Source organism: Brienomyrus brachyistius, chromosome 14, assembly GCF_023856365.1.
Source record: "Brienomyrus brachyistius isolate T26 chromosome 14, BBRACH_0.4, whole genome shotgun sequence".
Classification (NCBI taxonomy): domain Eukaryota; kingdom Metazoa; phylum Chordata; class Actinopteri; order Osteoglossiformes; family Mormyridae; genus Brienomyrus; species Brienomyrus brachyistius.
Window position 1 is genome coordinate 14,512,441 of NC_064546.1, and position 13,067 is coordinate 14,525,507.

General features: G+C 42.8%; 1 protein-coding gene across 4 annotated transcripts in view; it reads left to right on the top strand.

Annotated features, from left to right (window-relative positions):
* The window catches only part of LOC125707765 (RNA-binding protein Nova-1), a 36,961-nt gene that overhangs the window by 10,910 nt on the left and 12,984 nt on the right, over nt 1-13,067 (top strand). For all 4 annotated transcript variants that reach the window (XM_048975091.1, XM_048975090.1, XM_048975094.1 and 1 more), the window contains exon 3: nt 11,284-11,450. In XM_048975091.1, coding sequence (XP_048831048.1) covers nt 11,284-11,450 — 167 coding nt within the window. The remainder of the gene's footprint in view (nt 1-11,283; nt 11,451-13,067) is intronic.

A 13,067-nucleotide genomic window follows, 5' to 3' on the forward strand; every position in this document is an offset into this window, starting at 1 on the left:
CCTCTCCTCACGGGACCCTATCATGCTGCCCCAGTTTCAGAGAGTAATGAGGAGCACGTTCCCCATCTTCAGTACCACTTTCGGGAATTGCATATGGGTCACTCAGAACGCTGTGCCTTTGTTACTCGCTTCACTATAATGTCTCTGAGAGTAACGCGGCCAAGAAAGCTGAAGGTGTTGAAGCAGCGATATATTATTTTTGCTTCCATTTCTAAAATATCAAAGGGTGGATGATTGATTTCTAATTATGTATACTTCCTCATAAATATACAGGCTGTTAATCGTGAATTTGTTGCTATACAGTCAGGCGACTCAGACTCTCCTCCAGTGGTGTTTGTGAGCGCGGCTACGATAAAATGGGTTTGATTTTTTATTTTTTTTTTCCAGGCTCTGACACATTTTGTCTCCTTTCTACTGTAAATAGCTCAGCCTGGATGCATGGCTGGTTATGGCCTTATTCGGTCTAACTAGGCTGAAGTGCAGAGCTGTGCTGTCCAGGCAGGTCATAAATCATGTCTAATGGTGGCCCGTTACAAACAGAGCTGGGTCACTTTACTTTAATTTTGTACCAAACTAATTTCCGCTTCGTGAATCTCTCTCCTTCCTGGCTGTTTTAACTTGGGTTTGATTTACATCGTGATGTGACACATTTTTGGGTTTCGTTTGTTTTGCAATTTAATGCTAATTCCTTTTCCTCTCTAACAATGGAATATCGTTAATGTCTGAAATAACTTTTGGTAAATAGTGCTTATCCGTATACTTTTCATTTTGGTAAATATATTTTAATTTTGGCAGCCGTTCAGTATATTTACTTTAGCTTGATGACAGTATTTACTCTGCCTTGGATTTCCGTTGGTTATTTTATTCCGTCTCCTAATTCGGATACATTTTTTTTTGTCCTTGATCACATTTGAAATTGAAACTCGTTAAATAGTTCTAGGAGGGAAATTCCAATTCCCAAGCTGGTCCTCGGGGACCCCAAACAGTCCTCAGTTTTGCTCCCTCTTAGTAGCTGGGAGGGAGCAAAAACGTGGACTGTGTGGGGGTGTCCCTGAGGAGTGGACTGGGAATAACTGTGACTGGCATCCTGCTTGCCTCTCAGTGGCTGTGTTGCAGCTTACCTTCTCTCTCTTTGCTGCTGTCGTCGTCTTGACATGTAGGCATGTATCTCTGCAGGGACAGGGATGTTTGACGGCAGAGAACATAAAAGGTTGCGCAGATGTTAGTTTCCATATGTGAAATTGCTTCTTGTTATCATTTTAAAATAATTCCAAGTTGCTTAGTGCTGTAAGTGCTTAGGAGCAGTTATTTGTGTGTGTAACGGTATCACGTATCCTAACCTGCTCTGAAATCACCATTATGGTCAAGCTATAGCCTGTCCTCTGTGGCTGAACCTTAGATGAGTTACATTTTTAGGTAATATTGTGCCATAGTAGTGGAATTGAATTTTGGGTTTTGTTTAGCAAAATGGTAATTATGAGCTACAAATAAGGCATCAGGAAAATTATTTGAATTTTGTTGACCCTTCCTGGTCATTAAAGGTAGATGGTTCAGACAGAGTTTTACCCTCCTGAGACCCCCACCCATTCATTTATGTCCATTGTAGCGGACATTTTGTTTTTGCATCTATCTTTTCACTGATGTAAGGAAATGTATTTATTCCTGTTGTACACTAAAGAGGACATGATGTGAATGAATGAATAAGTGAATAAGACCAAATTCAGGTTTGTCCTTTTCTCTTGAATTTGAATTCAGGTGAGTATTGTGATCTGGTAAACGGCAGATGAAATTTCTAAGGTATTCTACCGGAAAAGGATGAGTTTTAGCTGTTGCTTCTGCTTTTGCATGTTCTGGACAAAGGGTGTGTTTTGCTTGTATTTCAGGAAATGAGTGACAGGCCTTTATTGCTTTGCATACTTGGAAACATTTTATATTAACAAATGAAATGTGCCACCCGAGTAAGTGTGAATGTATCATTTTATCTTGCTTTTACCCTCTGGTGTTTATTGTGATTAGGCTTTGCAGTGATGTTATGATGCGTAACTGTGTTGTTAGGTCATACAATACAGTGTTTCAATGTGTACATGCGGCAGTACCATCTATGGTACAATATGAATAGATTTTATTATTGTTTAATATGTGAAATTCAGACTTTGGTGACAAATATAAAATAATTGTCGACGAAATGCATAGGGGTTTCTAGCTGGAATGTTATAAATAATTAAGAAATATTATACATGGATATTAAATATAATTATGTATCTGTACAGTATAATAGCTTTTGCTGATTGATGCCGTTCTGCAGTTTTTGTAAAGTGGCTAAATAAAATCAGTAGAAAAGGCTCCGTTCCTGCCTTTCCTGGGGGGGCACTGTCCTTAGCGGTGTGAGTGTGGATCGTGAGTGAGGTCTGCGCGATACAAGAGTCGGCTATTTTTCCCTTGTTAATGATGGTGGTTTCTCAGAGGTAAATCCCACTGTTTGCTTCGTGATTGTGGAGTTTCGTCTGAAACATGTGGGTTGATTTCTCATTCATATTAATTCGCAAGTGGCAGCGTTCCGCCTCTGCTCTTCAAAGAAGTCGCTTCTCAGAGCCTCATCTCACCTTCTTCCTCCAGCTAGGAGCAAGCGGCACCTCGGAAAGCTGAAACGCTTTGTTATAAATTGCATCCCAGACAAAGCATAGAACCATTGCTTTTCTTATTTCCTCTATGCTTTTGTGGCTCTGCTACTGAACCTTCTCTCTTATCATTTCAGACCATTAACTTCGTAAGTGCACAACTTTTTAATGGTTTCTTAACCCTGTTATTCTCACTGAATAAAATGAATGTCCTTAGTTCTTCCCATCTCAGTGCACTAGATGGTTTTGATCGGGCGAGAATTTCTGCTGTCTGGACAGCACACACTGATGTGCCTCACCTGTTATAAGGGCCCTATTCACTATACAGACGCTACTCCACTTTCAACTTACGAACTTTCAAACATGCGATCGAAGAGGACTGCAAGTCCAAATCGTGTTCATTTGGCTTTCCGTTTCTCGTCCGCAACATCGACTACTGGCCGCTACTCCCACCACGCAGCAGTGTAGCGTGCGTACTCCCAGCATCCTAGTTCTTTGTACTTGCGTATACCCTTAAAATGACGTTGAATAACGACTTGCGAACATTTCAAGTTACAAACGGCCATTCGGAGCGTAAGTAGAGGGGCGTCTGTACGTGTGGGAATGGTGTCTGATTCTACTTAAAAAGTGCTGCAAGTCTTATATGAAAGTTTAAGTTGTGGTAGCAGCAGAACAGGACAAATCCTGCGGGACACTCTGAAATCTGTCTCTGGGTGTTTCCATTTGGAGGTGGCGAGCATCCTGTGGAAGGGCTGCTGGCTGCTGAGCTCATAGATCCCCCCGTTCGCATCTCCTTACTTATGGGCTCAGCTTGAACTACTAACCTCTTGTCACTCACTTTCCTCGTTCTTTGTTTTTCAAAAAAATATATAACATTGTATTTGTGCTTTGCAGAAGGTAGTCGGGCAAGAGGTTCCTGTGAAAATAAAGTGCAGTTGATGGCAGTAGCTGGCAGTGACTCTAATGGCGGGTGACAGTGGGTTTGAGAAGCAGTCGGTGCTCTTTTTTTAATTCGCCTGGCGTAGTATTGCTGAAGCTTCTGTTGAGTCTGTTTATTAGAATATTTTTCTTGCCATTGATTTGATGGCTGTAGAGCTTTGTGCTGAATCTGGGGCTACATCTATGCATTTCACCTGCCTTCTGCCTGATTAGACTGGCGTCTGTATCAAAGATGCAGCCTTAGTGTTGGTTCTCAGTTCGTGTTTAGTGTATATTCACCGTAGCCCCTTTGGACTCTCAGGTCCTGAGGCTTGGCGGAAGCAAAGGCGAGTAGCGTTTTACGTAAATGCCCAAGGTATCACAGTAGGCATGCTCTGTTTTTCCTGCTATTGCTTTGGATGGGGATAATGAAATTTACAGAAACGTAATGGCGCTAATGAATCGTGCAGCGTGCTTTGACTCATCCTCAAATTACCTGCTAGACCACTCAGCTGGTCTCCCACAGGCAGCAGTGCTTGTAACGTGTGTGTGCGTGGCTGCGGGGAGACCTGGAACGGGTCTCTGCCTCACGCTTTGCAGTCTCTCCCACCCGCACCCAAACCGCTCTCGGGATGGGATGCAGAGAGGACTCGAGGGAATCTTCTTCCTGCAGTGGAAATTATGAACTCGAGGGAACCTAATGTCATGAAAAGACCACCTTCATTATCTAATTCTAGTCTAAGTAATTGCATGAACTCTCAAAACGGGATAAATTATTCACATTGTTTGCCGGTAATTGCTGATAGCTGCCATATTTTAAATATTAAAATTTCTACATGCTTGACTGCCCCAAACTTATGTAATGGCATGTGTCCTGATCTGGTATAATGCAGAATGTCTGCTACCACTGACATAATGTCATGCGGTCAGATACGATGGCGACAAAAGACTCGCGCTGAAGGTAAAAGGCAGTGAGCGCTGGACGTTAATGCTGGAAGGAGAGCCGAGGCGCTAATGCTAACCGGCGGCGAATGGGGGCCACGCTAATGGCAGTGTGAGGAGCAAGGCAGCCTAGCAGCGGACACTTGGCCTGCTGGCTCGCTAGCGGTGTGGGGGACGGAGAGATGTGCCATCTCAGATACTGTGTCAATCGGCAGGCAGGCGGGCTGCGCGATCTGTGCCGTGCAGCTGCTGTCGCCCGTCAGCCTGGGAATGCGGGGCTTAATGAGGCTTTAATCATCTGCTCTGTTTTCCTTCTTAAACACACATCTTGCATCAGTGTTCATACTTTAGCCTTACAGCTGAACCCTTTTTTTACGTTTCTTAAAGCTGTTGGTTCACCTTAAAAATAAGTATATTTTTAGTTGTATCATTTTTTGTCGTACATAATACGTATTTCACTCGGTTCCACACTTGCTTCAAATGTTTTGCAGATGTTAAGTTTCTCATTCTAGAAAAACATATGGAATATGATTTCTTCTTAGATTTCACCAGATTTAAGCTAGACTTAAGAAGACTTCATTTATATTAGCAAAATGCAATGTTTTTTGGCAATACAGTGTGAGCTTTGATTGTTTTCAGTGGTATTAGGTATATATAATTATTATTTATATACAATTTTGGGAGCAGATGCTCTTTACATTGATCAGTGACAGCTGCTGCATGGTATTACAGTATCCTGCATTTGTACACAGGTAATACAGAATTACATTTCCTCACATAACAGAACATGTTCTGTGGTTGGATTGTCTCACCCCACATAACCAGGGATGCATGCAGTTAAAATGCATTCAGAGGTACGGTTTCAAAAAGGATATTGCAAACGATCACTTATACATTTAGTCTCAAAGCGACGGAGCAGAAGGCAAAAGTCATCACCATGCAAACATAATTGTCAGAGTTTATAATGAGCCCAATTTACAGGATTTGATAAATGCTAAGATGAAGAGAAAGTTGTCCAGGGAAAGTGGTGTCTAGATGAAGTATTAGCCTAATCCTCGAACCCTTAGAAGCTGCATCTGGGAAAGGGCACCTGTTATGAATTACATCTCTACCAGATGTGGTTGCATCAGAGACAATGATGGATCACTAACTTGGCAGCACCTCTACAGTAACTAAGTTTTTATTTTCTAACACCAAAACTTTTCAGAGTGAGAACATAGTGAAAATGATACCTCAACAGACTAGGCTAAATTTTGATCTAAATTTTGGGCTGCATTTCTGTTTCAGGGTTGTTTTTTGTAAAACAAAATAAAACAAAAAAACAAAAAAAAGTGTTTGAAAATTCTGCAGCATGTTTTGGACCTATGAAATTTGGGTCAATGATACCAACAGGACTGCTCATTGGCTGCTTGCCTGTCAGGTGGTCTCTGCTTTCCCCCCCGTCCCCGAGGTAGCTGACCTCCACGCTGGTTCCATGTACAAACATCTCCATGATTAAAAACAGTCCACATAGCTCGTTATTCCCCAAATGCCATTAAATAGTCTGACATCATATGGAAAATTGAACTAAGGAAAACATGGCAGGTTTCCTGTGAGTTGGAACAATCTAATAACTTTGAGTCTTTTTAAAACTCTGATGGGTCAAAAAAGAGAACTGCTTTACTCTGTAACCACAAAAGGGGGACCATACTTTTGTTTTAATTTCGCATTGCCTCGCTTTCATTATCGTCTTGAAATCCTCCTGCGCTACTGTCATTGCATTAACTGCATTTGTGCTGTAATCATCCTATAAATGGTCTGGCGTGCTTCTCCTAGTTCCACTGCAGAGAGTTAAATGGCAGTTTAAATCCCAGAAACAAGATACATGTTCTAATCTACCTTTGCTAAGCAAAAACTGTGGAACGAAGAGGACTTGGATGTATTAACATCTGCTAAGCTCTTTTCCTAAAAGATGTGTAGAGTCAAGTAGGCTATTGATGCTTTAAATCTCCAGATGGTCTTTTGCTGTCACTTGGTTCTCCTTTAGTTTACGTCTGATGTCATCTTTCGCATTTAATATGTTGTATTGCCGCCGAGTGCCGCAGACATGTGCGTTGACCTGATTTTCATCCATTGGGGAATTTTAAGGCCTTTATCCTGAGATCAACTTGTAGGATCTGATTCAGACTTGATGTGTTTTACACACAGTGGTTTTGGGAACAGTCCACTAATTGAGTTTAGGGTTTGGTAGACTGTGTATTTGTCATAAAAGAACCTTGTATGATTGTGCATTTACTGTACTAACTACTGTACTACTAGGCCAGCATTTTCCACATTACTGTTTTGTGATATTGCTAATGAAACCGAATGATTTGATACAAGCTGGTACAGCTAGCGTGTGCTTTCCCAGGGTAAGATAAACTGTACATGCTTTAGTAAGAGTGTAATGGTATGAAAATGGCTTGATCTGGATCTCTTGAATAGCCTGGCAATCTGTTTGTTTTTGTAGTACATGGCACCCATCTGTGGATGTTTTCCTGGGCTTAGCCCTTCTCTCACTGTGGTTTGCGAGACCATAAGGTGTCTCATATCCCACAAAGCCCTCTTAACACAGCTTGGAAGTAGAACGTGCTGGAAGAACAAAGACTGGGCGGAGTGATTGACAGAAACGCTCAGTTTGACGCATTAGCATTTCGTTTTTGATACACTAGCCGTAAAAAATTTTCGATGCTCAGGATGCGGCCCATATTCCGTCCCAGGAAGTGGAGTGGTGATGTGGAACTGACTGCCTCACGACCAATGGGGGGAAAAAAACGGCATGAATGTTAAAATCACTCTAAAGGTTGTTTTGCTCTGTGACTGTGGCAGCGTGACATGTGATTGTATTTTGATTCCTGTTATAAAGCCCTACTGGCTTTGCACGTGTCACTCAATGTTGGGCTGCAGGAAAGGCTCTCTGTTCTCAGTTCTATACTCAGTAATGCTGGTCAGAGGGAAGGACCTCAGGGACGGAGCCATGTGCCCCCCCGTGTCTCACATGGATGATTTGCCCTTGCTGCAGCCATCCTGCCCCAGCTTGGGGTAGATTATCAGCTTTGGCTCCTAGGTGGCTGCCCGTAGACACAGTTGTTAGTCGCTCCACAAGGATGCTCAGAGACACATTTATATAGAAAGCCCTGCTTTTGAGACTTAACAGAGTTTAGCTGGGTGTCATTGAGCTATTTATACCTTGGCCGACAGATCCAGAGAAACGCCTGTCAGGAAAGGATCTCAATATAGGCTCATTTTTCCCCCGGACAGCTGTGCCGGTGTGTGTGTGTGTGTGTGTGTGTGTGTGTGTGTGTGTGTGTGTGTGTGTGTGTGTGTGTGTGTGTGTGTGTGTGTGTGTTAATGATAATAGAACAAAAAGACAGCGATTAAGGTTTGGCCGAGGATAATGGCTGTCTCCCTTGAATGTTAAGGTGCATGGTGGTGTGTGTGCAGCCAGTCTCCTTTGCACATGTACAAGCACATCCATCGTGGTTTTGGATATAGGGTGAATATTTCACAGCTGTCAAATGCTCGGCGAGGCCTTGCTGACCGAGGCTTTGCCGCTGCCACCTTATCAGCTGGGCGGAAATGCCGGTGACCTTGCTACCGCTCAACAACCGGTGGCGATCCTCTCTCGCTCACTCTTCATATCGCTGACCGACACAGATGGATAATAAATACATCTAATCAGATCTCAAATCTGAACCAATACGGCAAAATGTAAGTGCTTCTTTACTAAAAATGTAAAAAAAAATTGCTTTGCACCAAAGCTGTAAGTTTGTGATGAAATAGACCTGTATGCGTAAGTCCTCTGTTTTACACCTAATGCCGCTGAAGCACTGTTCCACCTCTGGAACACCAGACATTTGTTTCGCTGCGTTTCCCCCTTGGAGTGAGGGTAATGGTTGCCATGGTAACCGCTCTCGTGATGCCAGTCTGCTAGTCTGGGGATGCAGCCACTCAGGTCATTAATGATTTTAATCATGCGGTCAAGGTCACAGCGTGCTATTGAATGTGAGTTAGGTGTGTGCCAGACCAAAATCATCAGGATGATGTATTACATTGTTCCTTAAGGCTGGCAGTCAAAATTCTCAGTTTTAGTCCATTGTAGTGTCTTGCCACCTTCTGGCTACCGTTACTTACAGTAGACCTTCTGAATGACTGGAGGCCACTGTACACCCAAGAATACGACCAAAACATTTTCACATTCTCCTGCAGTCCAGTTAACCACATCTGTGGGACACGTAATAACTCAAGGGTTTGCATTTTTCTTGTTGTTTTTCGAAAGCATTTTGTTTCTGTAGTGACTCGGTGTCGAAAGTTTAACGCGACTCCCAGAGAATTGTGAAATCCTCTGAGCAGCTGCTTAAAACGACAACGGCGCCAGCCTTCAAGTCCGTTAACAGCCCGCTGCAATGCAGGCTTTAAAATGTAGCCCCTTCTGTACCAGTATTGCAAATCTAAAGGAGTTGATTGGAACTTCCGATGCGCGGCAGGAAGTTGGTGGAGTCTGCGTTTTGGCAAGCTTAAGCGTGACGTATAAGGCACGACCGACAGATCATCCACTTTAATGGCCGTCTGTGATACCTAGCACAGTGCCGAAGGGCCCAACTCTCTGTGTGATTCCTTGGACTGGCATTTCCCTTTAAGGAGTGTAGAGAGCCTTTTAGTTTGTCGGACAAACCCCTCAAAGTGCGACTGTTACAGCAGGGTATTGCGGCTTACAATCGCAGCCTTATAAATGTGTCATTTTGCATGTTTTGATGCTTAACTGATGCCTCGGTAGAAAGTGCCAGTCACCTCATGTCAGACCTTGGCAGGGGGGACTCTTGGGATGTGAACTTTGAGAATATGAGTGTGCATCTAACTGTCATATTAATGTCTGCCTCTAGATGTCAGTAAGATCTCCTGATCAGATTAATTAAATTAATTAAAGGTGCAAGCATTAATGGTTTTAGGCATATTCCAATAAATACACCACACTCTATTTTCCCACACTGTAATTTGCTGAGGCATTCTACTTCATCAGCCCGCTTTGACATTTCTGGAGGTCAAAACAGAACTGTGAATATATATTGGGGGGGGAAGCGAAGTGTATTGTAAAGTGTATCGGCTTTCTTAAGTTAAAGAGGAAGCACCTGTGAGAAATGTTCCAAAAATGTTCTTTATTTCAAGCTTGATGCACGACAAGTTTTTAGTGGTTTGTGTTTTGTCCCACCCCCTCCTCCGTAATCTCATTAATGAAAGTCTGCAGTAATTTTTGGCACCGGGCTACTTCCAGAAGGCCCATGACGTGTGACGCGAGTGCGGAGCCTTTTCATATGAATACCTCCGAGTTCCTACTAGCTCTACACATACTGCTACTTGATGGCCTGGGTGTCAGGGACTGAGAGCCCGAGTTGGAGCTTCCCCCGGGGATAGAACAAGGAAACATCTGTCAGGTAGAGAGATTTCTTCTCCAGCCCCCACCCCCCCCCCCCCTCCAAAAAAAAAAGCCTTTAGAAGTGTCAGGTCTCATACCTTGTGGAAAGGAAGACTGAACTAAGACTGCAGGCTGTATTAACACTGATTCATACTGTATGTAGTCTGAACGTGAAGTATTACGCTGATTTATATGCAGATATATGTAAAATGTCTTTGCTATACTATAATGTTGGGTTATAAGAACATTGCATATTAATACAATAATACAGGTGCTGTGACAGTCTTCAGTACAGGTATTTATTTAGTTGTTTCCATGGCCATACAGCACTAAGAGCAAAGGAACAGGCAACAGTCAAAAAGGCCCTGACATGGATGTCTGTAAGTGCGTGACAGATGAGTCCTGTGGTTTTGTTTGGTCTTAAGCGAGGGTAGCTGAGGCTGGAATCTAAGTATACAGGTTATTGAGAGTGTCTGGTGAGGAAGGCTGGAAAGGCGCTGTGTTTTCTGCCGTCTGCAGCCAGCAGCTCTTTTTGCAACTAACTTTATTAACAGGAAGAAGCTTGCTGTTGTGTTTATGGGTAGAGAGAACACTCCGAAGCTAAGAGACTGACATATTATAACGGTGACTAGGTGGCTCTGGCAGTGCTTCAGACCCCCGGGGGCAGCCTTCCGCGCGGACAGTGGGCCGGTGCGACTCTGGTATATTGGGAGTGCATCTGTCATGAGCGTAATAGTTTGGCCGCTGCTGCCAACTGTCAACTCGTTATCTGCTGTTTTTCATACATCCTCACGTGACATGGAAAAAGCATGATTTCTGAAAATCTGCTGCAGCTCAATCAATTAAAACCAGTGATTCTCCCCCCCCCCCCCCCCAAAAAAAAGAGAGAAATAAACCAAGGAATAATTTGTAGTTAATAAGTTAAGTAATGTTCATGATCTTTGTATCAGTGATTGGTTTAATGTTAATCTTAAATTATGCGTATATATTGTTGCTTAATTATGTGAGCTCTGTGGATTGAATGACTTTCAGATGAATTGTACTGGTTCAGCGCATGCCTAAGATGACTGGGCTGATGGTGGTTTAATGGTATATTATGGGTAAGAACACTTGGGTCTGCTGTACTGCTTCAACCCTGGGGATGTTGTTCAAATTATAGTAGCCAATATACACTTCATAAACATTGGTTTAAGTGTGGCTGAATTTTACCGCCAGGGCAGTTTAAGTGGGGTTCAGTCCTGCAATGTGGTATTTGTAATTCTGTGGTTTAATTTGTGTACATTAGACATCTTGTTTTCATTGCAAGCATTCAACACCTTGGAGAGCGAGCGAGTGAGTGATTTGACTGTAGCACTAACATGCTGTGCTTTGCAGGTACCACAGAGCGTGTGTGCCTCATCCAGGGCACAGTGGAAGCTCTAAATGCTGTTCATGGCTTCATTGCCGACAAGATTCGGGAGATGCCCCAGAATGTGGCCAAAACGGAACCAGTCAGCATCCTGCAGCCCCAGACCACCGTCAACCCTGACCGCATCAAGCAGGTGAGCCCTCACCTGGAACTCCGGTGCCTTTGCCACTGGGGCAGGATGTCCACATGGCCTGTGACACCATGCATGCTTGGTCACTTTATTCTGGAGTTAATGGAGCGTCAGGTTTGACTTTTTGACCTTCAGCGTCATTAATTCCCCAGACTGAAACCAGAATTTGAAATAGTGTGGAAGTGGATGGATAAGAAATTGCTTAAAGTCTTATCAGGAGCTTGTCATGTTGTAGACAAGGCTCCTGCACCTTATCTTGCTTTTTGATTTTGCCCAGCCAGTTCAAAAGGATTTTTTTTATTGTGTGTGTGTGTGTGTGTGTGTATGTGTGTGTGAAAGAGGTGATTCTTGTTTTAATGCATTTTAAATTTCTGATGAGTTCTCTTACTCAGCGGGAACAGTGTGTTATTGTGGGAGGTAAGTGGTCTGCCGGATGCTTCATCAGATGGCTCTCACCGTGCACTTGAGTACTTCCCACAGCAGTTAGAGGCTCTCTATGCTCTCCGAGTAAACGCCTCAATGTGGGAAGAGTAGATGTTTTGTTTCTCCATTGGATTACAGGTATGGCACCAGAGTCTATGATCAGATTAGCAGTGTCTACATGCGATTTGTTAAATACCTGTTTCGTAAGTTGGTTTTTGTTCATGGTGGCTTACAAACGTATAGACATTGTAGCTGCATTATAATTAGAGCTGGGTATCATTTGAGCACTAAAACGCTTAGAGTGCCGAGGCCTAAACGTTGCCAAGTCGGTACTTTTCTTAAGAAATAAAGCACAAAATGATTAAATAATGTTTTTTTTTCTTTCTAAGGCAAATTTTGAACTTCAAACTGAACAATGCATTAATTTCACACCTCAAATATATAAAAACACCTAAATATACAAATGTAACTTTAGGCCTTTGATCTGTGTAGCTACTAGCTGACAGTGGAACGTTAACGTGTGATGACACGCGAGGTACAGTGATGCTTCTATTGCCTGAGCCCTAGAAGGCAAATATTTCAGTCAACAGCTCAAGTTTTGTACAGTCCAGTACATACTGACCGTATAGGAACCGGTGCCATATTGGCACTGAGTTTCGGTACACAGATTTTATTGTGCCGTTTACCATGTTTACAATTGGTTAAATACAAACATCCTCTACACAGTATATCATGGATAACTATTGTTGCTTTGCCACTGGAGTACTGGAACCAACCCGCACCTGAGCCGTACCGCAAAGAGACTAGTTTCAGCATAGTTCCAGCTCGCTTCTGTTCTCCACTGCAGATGGGTCGGCTCCATAAAGCCATTGTTGAGTTTGGAGAGCGATAGTGATTTAAAACTGAAGAGAGGCGTATTTACTGTTCACACAGTGACGTTTGTGATTTGCAACCCTGTTTCCGGAAAAAAATTGGGACACTGGAAAATATAAATAAAAACGGAATGCAATTACTTTCAAATTATTTAAACCCGTATTTAATTTAAAATAGAACAAAGACAACACATCAGATGTTGAAACTGAGTATTTCTATTGTTTTTGTTGAATTTCACGCCAGCAACATGTTTCAAATAAGTTGGGACAGGGACATATTACAGTACCACTGTGTTGCATGTTTACCCCTCTGTTGCATGTTTAC